We start from the raw sequence: 15,228 nt of genomic DNA on the forward strand, positions 1-15,228 counted from the left end.
CGACTCTGTTCCGATATACCGGATCACTTAGGATTGCCTGACCCATGGTCAACTACTATTCCCAAGGAATCCTTCTCCACCTCAACCTTCAAGGTTCTCATTTGAATATTTTCCACCAAATGCCCTAGTACAGTCAAGGGTAGGGAGAGTCCGCCCTCCTTCTTGAAATGCTCTAACATGGCCACGCGTATACAGCCACCACCAAGGAAGTCCTACTCACTGCATTCCCGCCGCGGTGTTGTTTACGAAATTGAGAGAATGGAAAATGAATGTCAGGCGCTTCAACTGGGTTGGTGAACGCGACGTTTTCAATCAACAGAAGTCTGTTTGAAAACCCACTACTTCACCTACACCGGTTTAGACAGCCCATAATTTAAAAAAACAATGACGACTCAAAACAAATTGCACAAGTTTATACTTATTGAACAAGTAGTGTTTGTTTTTCAATTCAAAATTCGTTACCACCATAAGAGAACTTGCAAATGATAGTATTAATTACTATTCATGCGTTTCAAACAAACAATCAGTATAAGCCTTGTAATAGTGATGCGTTTTTTGTTTACAGATATCAGTCAGTCACAGCGTAGAACTTCGTACGTACGTACATCAGTTCGAGTTGCCATACCAACACCATTTCTCTATAATACGTGATGTTAAACATCTTTTAAGAGAATTTGTGAAATATTTATAAGAGAAGTGCACATCAAGAATAACGTTAAATGTAACAACAGCAATCACGATCACTATCCACTCAACTCATATGTCTACAGAAGACTAAATGAAAACGTATCGTCAGTTAAACTTTCATGTTAATTACCTTTCGCTGTCTTAATGTGATAGCTACGATCAATTCATGTTTGTCGGTGTTCATAACTACCTGACAACTCATTATCTAGACAAAAATATACATGTGAAGTAGTTCCTGGCACGTTTCTTTATACCCCGTTGATAGTGCGAACCGACCAAATTTAAACAACTATTGAAAACCTGGAAGCCCTGGACGGCTGTTTCGTCTTAGTATGGGACTTCTCGGCAGTACGAGCTCACGATCTCTCCACTGGGGATCGGTCCCAGGACATTCAGTTCCGCATGCGAACACTTGTCTCCCAAGCTAAGTCGGCATCCAGTCGTCTAAATTCAATCACTTCGAGACATTGTGTAACCATCTTCGATCCTAGAACGATAAAACTGTCTAATTTTTCATGGTTCCCAATGGATGTCTTAGGTCAGCTTGTAATGTCTATAATGTTCAATAATCTCCGAAAAACCCCTATATTGATACTTCCCATTATTCTATTGGAAAAGTTTTCATATATAGTTTTATTTCTTTCTGCACAATTAACTAATAGTTAAACGGTCAGTAACCGATCATAACTATCTTTAAAATATATCCTGTTGATAAATGAACATGAACCCGGTTGGACAAACAGTGACCCTAACCACTAAGATAAATGGACTAAAAGAACAATTACAGAGGAATAATTAGCCCACTGATCAAAACAGAATCTAAAACAGTATGTAAGCCCCTGCATGCCCTGGTACGGCCGAGAGTAGGGAGAGTCTGCTCTCCCTCTCCAAATGCTCTCATATGGACACGCGAATATATAGCCTCTGACAGGGAAGTCCTACTCACTGCATTCTCACAGCGGCATTACTGTTGTTTACGAAATTGAGAGGACGAAAAGCGAATGTCAGGCGCTTTAACCGGGTTGGTGGACACGGAAAGTTCACCTAGGGGAGTTGGAAAACCCTCATTCCAAACCAATGGTGTACATGGGCTAGCTCCAATATCCTGATGGAACAAATGGCGTATGAATCAATCGTTGGTCACCGGCTACCATGAGACTGCATTTCCTCACGATGCTCCACTGCCTTGTGGATTAGACCTTTAGGTCGAAGGTTACGTGTGTGGCCCCCTATGAAAACCAAGTGCTTCAGTTTGGGCACCTGGGCAGTATTACAGCCCTCACACAAATCAAATGAGGTTTGTGTAGCGCATATGTATCTGGTGATTCCTTGTACCAATATTTATGTGTTTAAATAAATAAATAACAGTATTTAAATAATGCACTTGACAGTATGCAATTACAATTCTTCCAGAGATATTTAACGTACAGCTCATATTTTAATTAATCTCATCAATTCAAATATCCATAATTCCATTCTTTCACCTGGAAAACTAGTTCGATTTACTTTAGGTAAATAGTCCACAATAATTGTGATCATCTACTTGGAAGAAAAAGCTCGAACCAGTTTTCCTAGTGAACGGTTGGAATTTGGTATTGTTTGCTTGTATCTTTCCATTGTTATTCCGGACTATAATTGATAAGTCTCTTGTTGGTATGTGTGCATCTTGTGTGAATTGCCTCGACATAGCCTTAATTCACAAGCTTTATAAGCATAGATGGATGGTAGGGCTAGCAGTGGAATACAGGACTCGCGTTTCGTCCTATTTGGGACTCACTCGTCACTCTATTGCACAAGCAGGTGACTATCAGGTTTCAGTAGCTAAATGGATAACGCGATGGCGTTTGAAGTGAACGGTACTGGTTTCCAGTCTCAGAGTGTACATCAATTGTGAGATCCATGTACTTCCAGCTGACGAATCCCTAATAGGACGAAACGCGCGTCCTGGATTCCACTGCCAGCCACTATCTATCTTTTAAAGGTAATACTTTGTATATAATTGGTATCCAACTTCTGTTGATATTTTAACAAATATTTATCACACACTCTCTTCAAAAAAAAGAGGAAGACCAAAGAACATATTACGTCGAGAAATGGTGACAAACATGTGAGAAGAATGAACAAAAACTGGATAGAACTAGAAAGGAAGGCCCAGGACAGAGTAGGTTGAAGAATACTGATCGGTGGCCTATGCTCCATTGGAAGTAACAGGCAAAAGTAAGTAAGTAACTCTCTTCAAATGATTATCAGAAAGTAATAAGGAAAAAAGAACATTCACTGATTATGATTATTCCATTTTATTTTCATTAAATAACATATAACCTGTTACACATCTACATAAACATAAATACAACTAAAAGTAATTTAATTCAATGATTCACATTTAAAACATGATCTTTACTGTATTACACTACATTTTACCAATAATTAGTAGTACATAATCAGTAGTATATAATAATTACATCGATTAAAGCTAATTACTAATTGGTCATTGATGAAAAGAACCGATACCAAGGGGTAAGGGTCATAAATACACACACACGCACACACAAGAATATATTGATATATGTATAATTCATTTTTCCTGTGAATGATATGCTCTACCCCCCCCACCTCACCCCATTCCCCCTTCCGCATGGAAACAAAAACAAAAAACAACAACAACAACACTTCACCATCGACCACGTTTACTCCAATCTCTTGATTTCCAATTTAATAATTTTGCATCAACTCTTAGATTACGACGTTGCATAGATTTTTGATGTGCTTGTATTAGATCACGTGATAAATAGATAACATGTTGTCCTTTTACATAATATAATACATTTAAATGAGATAATGTAGCAATGACATCATCACGTTTAATACATGTTCTATCAACAATATCACTATATAAATAAGTATAGAATTTGAAGAGAAAGAGAGAGAAAAGGAAAGAAGAAAAACACATTTACTTGTTACTATGCATGAATATTAATGATAAACATAAATTTAATTTGAAAAAAATATCAATCAAACTTGATTGTTCCCTGGAAACTGTCAATCAGTCATCTCAGACTTTACTGTTCTTTCATCTTTATACTAATTACTTTCTGTTTATGACTTTCCTTTCTGGATCTTCTGCTGCCAAATATTCTACTTCTGAATTACGATATATACTACTTATGTCGATATAAGTAGCCCCCAAATGACCCGGTACGGCCGAGAGTGAGAGAGTCCACCCTTCCTCTCGAAATGTTCACACATGGCCTCGTGTGCACAGCAACTTTCAGGGAAGTCCTATTCACTGTCTTCTTACGCTTGGGGTGTTGCTTACAAAGTTGGGAGGACGAAAAGCAAATGTCCGGTGCTTTAACCGGGTTGGTGGACACTCTCCGTGTCCACCTAGGGGAGTTGGAAAATCCTCATTCCAAACCAATGGTGCATATGGGCTGGCTCCAGTATCCTGATGGAACAAATGGCGTATGAATCAATCGTTGGTCACCGGCTACCATGGGGCCGCATCTCCTCACGATGCCCCACTGCCTTGTGGGTTAGACCTTTAGGTCAAGGGTCCGTGTGTGGCCCCCTAAGAAAAACACCTGCTTCAGTTTGGGCATCTGGGCAGTATCACAGCCCTCACACAAATCAAAAGGCACAAGTCGAATACACAGAAGCGACAAACAAGTGAAGAAGAGCATTAGAACCGACAAGAAGAAATACGTGGAAGAACTGGCAACGACGACGGAAAAAGCTGTAAGAGAAGGGAATATGAAACAACTATATGACACAATGAAGAAAATAGCAGGGAAATATGGTGAACCAGAGACCAAAGAAAGGTCAAGGACAAAGAAGGCAAAACAATCATCGAGATTCAAAAACAGAGGAACAGATGGGTGGGACACTTCGACGAACTCTTAAATAGACCGGCTCCATTGAATCCATTGGATATCGAAGCAGCACACACAGACCTTCCTATAGACGTCTCTCCACCAACGATCGAAGAAATCAAGATGGCCATCGGACAAATCAAGAGTGGGAAAGCAGCAGAACCTGACAATATACTGGCCGAGGCACTGAAGTCAGACATAGGAGTAACCGCAAGTATGCTTCACCTTTTATTCAGAAAGATTTGGGAGGAAGAACAAGTGTCGAAGAACTGGAAAGAAGGACACCTCATCAAGATACCAAAGAGAGGAAATCTGAGCAAATGTGAGAACTACATAGGAATCACACTACTGTCAGTACCAGGAAAAGTCTTTAACATAATATTATTGAACTGAACGGACGATTCAGTAGACGCCCAACTTTGAGAATAACAGACTGGATTCCTTAAGAATCGGTCGTGCACAGACCAAATTGCGACACTGCAGATCATCATTGAACAATCAGTTGAGCAGAACTTGTCACTATACATCAACTTCATTGACCATGAGAAGGCTTTTGACAGTGTGGATAGGAGGACCTTATAGAAACTTTTTTGACACTATAGTGTACCTGAGAAGATCGTCAGCATCATCCGGAATTCATACGACGGACTACACTGCAAAGTTATGCATGGAAGACAGCTGACAGATGAATTTCCAGTAAGGACCGGAGTCAGAAAAGGCTATCTACTCTGCCCCCTTCCTCCTTCTTCTGGTGGTCGACCGGATTATGAAGACATCGACATAGGAAGGGAAGAACGGGATACAATGGACAGCTCAGAATTAATTAGACGATTTGGACTTCACAGATAACCTGGTTTTTCTATCCTATACACACGAACAAATACAGATGAAGACAACTAGTGTGACCGCAACCTCTGCATCAGAAGGCCTCAACATTCACAAAGGAAAAAGCAAGATCCTTAAATGCAACACCAAGAACACCAACACAATCACGCATGATGGAGAAGCTCTGGAAGATGTAGAATCTTCCACGCACCTGGGAAGCATCATCGATGAACAAGGAGGATCCAATAAGATGTAAAGGCAAGGATTGGAAAAGCAAAAGCGGTATTCCTACAGTTGAAGAAAAGATGGGACTTAAAACAATTATCGACGAATATCAAATTCAGTCTTCAGTACAAACGTCAATATAGTTCTACTGTATGAAGCTTAAACTTGGAGAACTACTACAACCATCATCAAAAATGTACATTTATTTATGAGCAATTGTTTACGCAAGATATTCAATATTCGTTGGCCGGATACCACCAGCAATAGCCTACTGTGAGAGATGACAAACCAGCTTCCATCTGAACAGGAAATTAGGAAAAGACGTTAGAAGTGGATAGGATATAAATTACGGAAATCACCAAGCCCTAACTTGGAATCCTGAAATGAAGAGGAAAAGAGGAGGGCAAAAGAACACACTGTGCCGAGAACTGGAAGTAGACATGAAAAGGATGAACTGGAAAAGATTGCCCATGACAGGGTTGGATGGAGAGTGCTAGTGGGTGGTCTATGCTCCTCCACAAGGGGTAACAGGCGTAAATAAGTAAAAAAGGCCTTGAGTATTTTGAGTTTGAAGGTAATGATAGTTCTATTATATCGGTGTTCTGTTATTTAAAATCAAATCCACAAGCATTGAAAACAAAGGTGGGGTGGTCGAATACACACCTATACAAAAGAAATGATTGAAGTAAGAGAAATCAGAGTATCTCATTCAATCCATCATCTCCGATAAAATTCGGAAATCCCATGAGAGGATTACTGATAAAGACAAGTTTTCGAATACATTGGAAGCTGCTAGTTAGCAGTGGAAATGTAACGCAGCGATGAGAGATTTCCTGAAACAAATTAGTGTAAAACATCAAGTTACACCGTACTCAAGTCATAAAACTATAATTCTCTATAGAAGGATTTCAGCATGTGAAAAGATAAATAGATACAATTACTGAGTTTAATTACTTTATACTTAGTGCAGGATCCTGACCAGTTTCTGTTGCTTTCGAGTTTAGTAACAATTCAAGAATTGTTTGAGCCCAATAAGAACGATAAGATAATAGGCCCAAATCACTTAACGGTTTTTCAGGAGATCCAGATTTACCTTCAATTTTGCTCAGTTCATAGCCTGAGTAAGAAAAATATTAACACAAAAAATTCGGTTAATTAGTTTTTGAAAAGGAACGCATCCTGTAACAATGTCAGCAACTCCGAATACAGCTTAAACTGATGTCAAATAAATAGTCTACCTATGAAAGTGAATCGTCTAGTTATGATCACTTCAACATCACCATAAATTACCATGATGACTAGATTAAAACCAAGGGATCAGTATTAGGGTTTTGATTCATTTACTGAATACTGAGAAAAATCTGTTCGAAAATAGTGTTCAAACCAACGGGGTAATAACCATTGAAGAAGAAACACAAGATATATAAAATGAATCACTGCTTCAATAAGATAACGTCAGCTAGACCAGCACTGAAATGTTATGAAGATAAAAGTGGTTTGACCAATGTTGAATAACAAAACTTCAAATGTGATAAACAGACTCCTCCCACAACAAAACCACCTGTTTGACTAAATGGTATATAGACGCATACAAGCAGGGACAAAAATAACACATTGTTAAGGACTGAAACACGATCTCTCCTACTGTATTTCAGTCGAAACAACTTTAGAAAGTTCCAATGAAAAATGTATACTTTAATCTCTAACACACTTAGAAATTTAACTACCACAACAAACGAGATGATGACTAGGTGTATATTGCCGATTGAAATATATATGTAACTCACTCACCAGGTACCTGAGTATGAGCCCCCAAATGCCCTGGTATGGCCGAGAGTGGGGAGAGTCCGCCCTCCCTCTCGAAATGCTCTCACATGGCCACGCGTATATAGCCTCTGACAGGGAAGTCCTACTCACTGCCTTCTCGTGACATTACTGTTTTTTTACGAAATTAAAAGAACAAAAAACGAATGTCAGGCACTTCAACCGGGTTGGTGGACACGGAAAGTTCACCTAGGGGAGTCGGAAAACCCTCATTCCAAACCAATGGTGCATATGAGCTGGCTCCAGTATTCTAAGGGAACAAATGGCGTATGAACACATTGTTGGTCACCGGCTACCATGGGACTGCACCTCCTGACGTTGCTTCACTGCCTTGTGGATCAGACCTTTAGGTTGAAGGCTCCGGGTGTGGCCCCCTAAGAAAACCACCTGCTTCGGTTTGGACACACGAGCAGTATCACAGCCCTCAACACAAGTCAAGTGGCTTGTGTGGAGCATAATTATTCGGTGCCCCTTTATACCAATATTTATGTATGAAAATAAATAATAGTAACTAAGATCCCTCTGGAGATTGATAAGTTACCTAGGAATCCAATCAATCGAATAAAATTACGAAAACACAATCTTATAGACCGAGGATACTGATAAGATAGTCTTTTAGACAATAAGGGAAGAAAGATAAGTGAAGTGTTCGATTTTAAAAACAGAAGTGACGTAATTAAATCGAGCACTACGCTGACTTTTGAAGTTAAACATATTGGGCTTCATTAAATGCAAACAATGGTGAGTACGTAGATTTAATTATTGAATACGGAGTCTAGCGTATTTATTATAAGACATTCTTTCGAGTTGTAAACAGCTTAGGTAGTGGTTACATTGACTGAACCAACAAAATGCAAAATAAATACTAATAAATAAACTTTGCAAGCGTAACACCTGAAATCTACCAGTGATACTGATAAATCTGCTAACTGAACGCTTGATCCCATTTTCTAGCGGCTTCTAATGACCCCAGACTAAATTTACATGGCAATTTGAATACAAGAAAAAAGGAGCGGAGTGCAAAACTAAGGAGTGGTGATGAGGTTTAATTTGACTCTTAAAACAAATCAAAATGGTTTATTCAGTTAGATCAACAGTCAGACTTGTACAAATCGAACTGAGTCGTAATTAACAATAATAATGCAATAACTTACTGTATGAACACATATTTACAATGCTTTACAATTAAGCATCTATAATCCTTCATACGATGTGATGAATACATATCAAAACCGACTAGAAAAGGGAATTAATCTCATGTATCATTCGCACCCCAATTAGTTAAACTATTACGCCTCACACCTGGAGAACTCTGATAGATCTGTGGTATGGTTATACCACATGACTATGGTTTCTCCCAGTCCCCCAAAAACTGAACTATTTGGGGATACACTGAGCATAAGTTTTTGGGTTGAGTGAGGTGAAATGATAACCCACCTTGATTTGACTTCAATTAAAAATATAAACTACCGCTGACAACATAAAATGCTAATTTCTAAATATCTAGTCAATAATTTGAACAATGATCATTGTTTACCAATATTAGTTCTTCAAACTTTCCAGGATTTTTAAGAGAAAAGCATGACAGTCACAAAGTGCTGGATTTTTGCTCGACTTACTAAATTCAATCAAATACTTTCCATAACCTTTTCGTTGAAAAGGTGGAAGTACTAAGATGCATGCCACGTTGTAGTCTTCAGAGGATTCTTTTTCTTTTGAGAAATATCCAACCAGATGGTAACCACGAGAGTCTACTTCACAAAGAACATAAAACAAAAATGGATCTGTGTCGTAATATAAAGTTTTGTGATCCAAGAACAGTTTCGCAAGAAGACAAAGGTGTTGTGCGTAAGTCTAAAGATAATTATTTAAGTTGAGTGAACCCACTTTATTTTTACGCCCATCGATCTCGAAAAAACTGTGAGGCAGTTTGCGGTAAACCTCGTTCCCAGGAGGATTTCTTAGTGTACATTTAGCCTAAAAGTAAAAAAAATTGATAATAATTCAAACCAGGTGTCTGCGCAGACAAGTGAAACTCTTCAAATACTTCAAACAGAATTCGCATATATATACACACGGAACGCTTGCTAATTCCTGTGGATATGGGGAAAAGTACCATGGTTTAATTCGATATCTTCCTAATTCAATCCATTCCAGATTTCTCATTCTTGTAACAGTATCTTGTTCATGGTGGCTAGAAACCATACTACCTGTTTGCCTGGGTTTTCCAGCAGAAGTTGGAGAGTCATCAAACACAAGATCATTCAAGTCGTTCTGCAGCGTCAAATGTATAGGTCCTTCATAGATATCGTCAGGGGGTCGTTTTCTTTTGAGTTGGGTCAAACTAGAGGAGCTGGAGCTACGATATTTTAGAGGAGGGTTCTAAAAAAAAAACAGATCAATCTTTGATGAAAGCACTAACCAGGTCCGATTCTGAAGTTCGGAGCTCCGCTGAACTAATAACTTCATCCTCAGTGGAGGATAAGCTGAAAACAGGAGTAACAGGTTCTTTCGTAGATTTCTTCAATGGTCGTTCTATTCTAGAAAAGTCGAGGCGATCAGCACTGACCCATTCATCCAGCCGTTTGTTATCTTGTAAAGGAAAATTAAAAAGTCATAAAGGCTTACAGTCATCATAGTGAACGTAGTAGTATGTACAATCACCTACATCACGGGTACCCAAAATCTCGGCATTATCTAGTAATGTTATTTACATGCAAAAGTGTGTTACGGAAAAAGTCAGAATCCGGTAGTTTTACCGGTAGTTTGCAACCCTCAATATTCTTTTTTGAGTTAGAAACGACCATAGTTAAGAAGAATGGTCAAACAAGCAAAGCAACATCAGCTCAAGACATGTACCGCAATATATATAATTCCCGCTGTCGGCACTTTAGCTGAGAGAGCAGTCCGAATGGGGGCAACTCAATCAAAAAAAAGTAAGAGCGTACGTGGGTGTTCGCTCTTCGGTGTTCAGTCTTCCGATGGTTACCTCAAAGAGGGTGGTGGTAATGTCCTGGTAATATACCCGTGTTGAGGTGGCTTGAAGTACTTATTATTTTGTATTCCAATATCAGATCACCGCTTACTGTACTGTAGCTAAACGGGAATAATCCCAGTTGTTAGAGTCTGTCTTTGTAAGGTTTATGTTTAAGACCTATCAACCACCTGATTCCCATGTTTCGTATTTGATCCAAGAGACATTATCTCTTTTGAAGAGAGGACGTACGACAGCTTTGTGAACAGTGCTAGGAACAACGCTGAGGTGATTCCGCCAAAGTGGAGAATTGAGTTTGCCCTGGTCACATCCTCTTTTCCTTTTCACCCAGTGAACACTTTTCATAGCTGGTAGTCCAAGATTGTACTTCGAGTAGACAATCGAGGGGGGATTCTAATGAGGGGCTTAAGTTCTTCGTCTCAAATGGGGCCAGGTGTTCATGATGTGATATCTTTAAAAGTTTAAGTTATTGCCCATGTTTTACTGCCCGTTATTTCAAAGTCGTGAGTTCCCTTAGAAGTTCAAGTGATTCCTCTTAGCTTCTTATGGACCTCTATACCTTTACGTCGTCCGTGTAGATTACGCCCGCTTAGCTAATTTTATCTAACAGGTAGTTAATAAAGATCAAAACGAGTAGTCAACCTAGTATTGTCCCCTGTAAACTCTTAATGTTGAAGCCTTCCAACTGGCGTGCATTCTACCTACCATGGTTCGAAACAACCTGTCCTCTAGGTAGTTTTGGTACCAAAATGGAAGGGGGTCAACCTAAACCAACTTTCTTAATAAGAATTACGTGCGGTTCGGTGTCGATAGATTTGTGATGTCAAGGGACATTACATGAACCGATATCACTTGATCCTAGCACGTTGTCCAACAGTCCCATTCTATAAGAAGACTGGACTCACAGGACTCGACTTTACTAAAAATGAACAGTCATCCCATCACCTTCGAAATTATTAGGAGTAATGCTACGTGTCTGTAGCAGGCCGAATCTTTTCTATATCACGCTTTGAAGATTTGAGAGTGTGTAGCCTGTTTCCAGTCTCTTAAAAGTTACCGTGAGTCTGGTTAATGCTTGAACGGGTCACACCGGTGTTTTGGTGGCTTCCGCGTACTGTTTCAGGATTACGGATCGGATTTTGTCACATTCAAGTAACTCGAAATTAATCAGATATTGCCAAGGCCATCAGCTGACAGAAGAGTCAAAGAGTGCTCAGTTCTTCCAGATTCCTGATATAAGTGGTCTGCGAAGTTGCGAATAGGGATCTTTGTTATCTCTAATTTTGTAAGATCATCGCCATTTCTCCCTTTAAGACTTAGACTCTCTGGTTTGTAGGTTTTCTTTTAGTCATAATTATGCAAAGATATTTAGGGTTAGCCTGCAGTTTCGCTGTTAACTTGGCTTGTAAATATCTCCTATTTCCTCGAATATTGAGCACTAAAATATGGGATGACCGGGAGGGATAAGATGTAAACGTAGACCGAGATAAACGACTTTCGATACTGTTTTTGTTTCTGAATCACCAATAGTACAAACTTAATGAGATTTCGATGGGGTTTTTGGTGCTATTCATGTTTGGGGCTAAAATTAGGAGTTTGACATCCAAAAAGAGACATCAGTAACGGACTATCGTCTAATGAGGAAAAAGAACCCACTATTTCAAGGGGACGGGGATGAGAGGAAATCAGTGTACATACACTGAGGTCGTCAGCGTGCTTCAAAGATCTAGTCTCTATGAAAGATCGCATATCATACAGAAAAAAAATGGAAAAAGAAAAGGTTAGTAAAAACTAATGAGGAGCACTGAACACTTTCCTCGAAAAACAGTGTGTTGTTCTCCCCCAGAGAAGTGAGTATGCAGCCAATTTTCTATTCAGTTGTCACTGTTGGTGCTAGCAAACTTCTTTGATAGAAGTTCCGGAATAAGGTCGGAGGCAGAAGTATGGTCTTGAGATGTTCGTCAAACATAATGCTCGCTCCTTTTCAGGCTGAATACAATTATGAGCAAACAAGTATGGACCAATATGGTCTTCGAAAGCACGTTGGAGCGAGAATAGCAATGTTTTTTCTATTGTTCTGAGAAAAGGCATATTTATTACTATCGACCTATGTTTTGCTTTCTTATTGCCAGATACCTCCTTTGATATTGAAATAATCCTTAACTTTCGCCTCATTTTCCATATAAAATTAGTTGAGAAGGATTTATTGAAGATGTGCGTGAATGGACGATACGGAAATTTAGCACACTCCAAATAAAGTAGATATGAGATTTCTTCAGGTTCTAAACATTGGAACAAGTTAAATGACCGCAAACATTTTCGGACATCAGTTTCAATGAAAATTGAAGTGCAACTCCTCTTCAAACTTGTGGATATATGAGGCATGGCATCATTTGACTGATGTACAAAGGCTTAAGTCAGAAATACTAATCTGGTTAACGTCACTAGTGGATCTCGCTCTTGTAAGCTTTTCATATAGTTTCCACATATTTGAAGAGTTTTTACAAGAAATGAGTATCTGAATAAACATTGAAGTCAAACGTCTAATCTCTTGGTTTATAAGACCATTCAGTTTTCGAACTTCAGTGCAGTTTTTCTCTTTGTACATTCTTCCCTTTTCCCTTTGCGAAAGTTTTAATTGCAGGTATGTTGTCCAGTCAAAACTTACAAAAATAGTTCCACTCGAACGACGAACATCAAAACAAAATTCAAGATAACATGTTACAACATAAACGACGTTTTCCGATAACTCATTTGAAACCAAACCCCAGTTTGTTCTATAAGATATGTTTCCCAGATTTGGTTTATTTTCGTCTGAATAATTCCCGTATTCAAATTTCTTTGTTCGATGAAAGAGAATACTCTTTTCAAGCTTGCCACATGCTTTAGGTATGACGCAAATATTACAACTAACAGAACTGAACAACAGAGCACGTCCACAAGCCCCACATGTTCCTACTTCAGTAGTAAAAACTAGTTTAAAATGCTCTCAGAGGAGTGGGAAAATCGGTTGCATTCTGGTGACCTCGTGAAGAAAGATAGCTATAGCATCGTCAAGCAAAGTAACCACATATGACTGTAAGTAAACTATTGAACGGACTAACAGTAAATTCTATGAAATTTTGATAGTTGCTACCTATCATTTTATATATAGAAAAGCATGACCAGTGGTTATAGTAGGCCTTTATTCAGGTAGTGGAACAGAGAAATTGAAGCTCTGGGTTCGAGTATACGCACAAAAATTTCGACATTTAATATAGCATATTCAATATAAGGAGGTAAGTGAAAAACTTGGGCTACAATGTTTTTAAAATATGTTGAGGTTTTCTGCTAACTCTTAACCACCCTACTTAAGCTATTAAATCAACCTCCCCTGAGAATCGACCCATGGGAATGTCCATCTAATAAATTCTTAGAACGAAAACATGTGTGTTCGATTTCTGTAGCTTAATGGAGAATCACTAGTTCGTTCAGTGTGTGATCCTTCCATGCAATGTCCGGTTATCAGGTGTTTATTCGCCTGACTATTAATCCGTTCTAGAGTGAGAAATAAAAAGGAATCCGATTATCAACCAGCTAACTTAAACTGTTACAAATTCATCCACGAAAACGGATAACACAGACAATGTGTAATCCGGAGTTGAGCCAATGTTAGTTACATAAACACGATTGTATTTGCAGGCGTTTTGGACGGCATTCTAATGTTAAACAGTCGATAGTGATTTGAAAACTTGATACATGCAAAATTATATCAACCCCAATCCATGTTTACAAATGTGGTTACGTCTTCATCAGTTAGAAGTTCGAGAATCGACATCTGATTAACATCCACTCTTTTCAATGCAAATCGCCGGCCATCGCTCTTCCTGATTCTACTTTGTAAAGCGAAAGATCGTGAATTCTTCATATACGCGCCTGAATAAGGAGAATAACTGGTGTGTTAAAACAGGCAAAAATGATAACTTACCGCAATATCTAAATTGTAGGAGGAACAGGTGAAACAGATATTCATGCAGGCTGCCTATATGTGTGAATATATCCTTTTTTATTGGGCTCATCAGCAAGGCAACTGCCTGGTAGTCTCCTGGCACTGAAACATTCAAATCCAAATTGCATTATCTCAACTAGGTTCAACCTTCTTGGCTGTCTAATATGGCAGTACATTATTTTCATTTGTATTATATCATGCGGCGCTTAAACACTCCTGATGTTATCGGCACTTCCAGTGCTACCAGACGAACTGTCTGGATCATATGAACATTCGTGACGTGCTCTCGGCCGTTGCGGTGAAATGCTCCTGTTTCTATGACCCATTTGTATTTTGGTGACAGCCTCCGTGGGACTCTTAACACTCGCAATGAGTTCTGCTATCATTGGGTCTTTTGATGATTCTTCTTTTTGTGTGTGATGTATCATATGTGATCCAACTGAGGAGCCTCTTTCTATTGTTTTATCTGCAATGAGCGCTAAGTGAGATAAAGAGGCGTCCGAGCCTCTAGCATCCTAACGGTGTTGGACGTGGCATGGTGACGTTTGTAGACGTTTGTTTCTGGAATGATTTATCCACTGTGCTGTCACCCACTAAGGCTTGGAAATGATGTGAAAACTATGGTGGCGACCTATCTTTTCATGTTGGGTAAACCACCACTTAGGATCACTACGGTCAGATTATGGGAGTCGGGCCCTCTTAGTTGTAGAAGTTTCTATACCGAAGACAAATTACGTCCATCGTTCGGGCTTTCGCTTTGGATTGAGTTCGAGATGTGATGTATGACCGAAATGTTGATACGATATGAACGGTGT

At 39.1% G+C, this 15,228-nt stretch overlaps 2 protein-coding genes across 2 annotated transcripts; both read right to left on the reverse strand.

Moving 5' to 3' along the window:
- Positions 1–3,358: 3,358 nt before the first annotated feature.
- On the reverse strand, positions 3,359–10,314 carry Smp_053140 (tip60, putative; the record flags this gene model as incomplete). The annotated part of the gene is made up of 8 exons (XM_018790672.1): positions 10,162–10,314; positions 10,059–10,127; positions 9,853–10,022; positions 9,441–9,812; positions 9,318–9,407; positions 9,050–9,284; positions 6,561–6,723; positions 3,359–3,575 (listed from the first exon to the last, which is right to left on the reverse strand). The coding sequence occupies exons 1-8, from the start codon at positions 10,235–10,237 to the stop codon at positions 3,359–3,361; spliced, it is 1,392 nt and encodes a 463-aa protein (XP_018646069.1). The 5' UTR covers positions 10,238–10,314.
- Positions 10,315–11,592: 1,278 nt separating this feature from the next.
- On the reverse strand, positions 11,593–15,154 carry Smp_150620 (hypothetical protein; the record flags this gene model as incomplete). Its single annotated transcript, XM_018790673.1, has 2 exons — positions 11,593–11,766; positions 15,149–15,154. 2 exons carry the CDS (start codon positions 15,152–15,154, stop codon positions 11,593–11,595), a joined length of 180 nt encoding a protein of 59 aa, XP_018646070.1.
- Positions 15,155–15,228: the final 74 nt, after the last annotated feature.

Source organism: Schistosoma mansoni (genome assembly GCF_000237925.1).
Source record: "Schistosoma mansoni, WGS project CABG00000000 data, supercontig 0041, strain Puerto Rico, whole genome shotgun sequence".
NCBI classification, from domain to species: domain Eukaryota; kingdom Metazoa; phylum Platyhelminthes; class Trematoda; order Strigeidida; family Schistosomatidae; genus Schistosoma; species Schistosoma mansoni.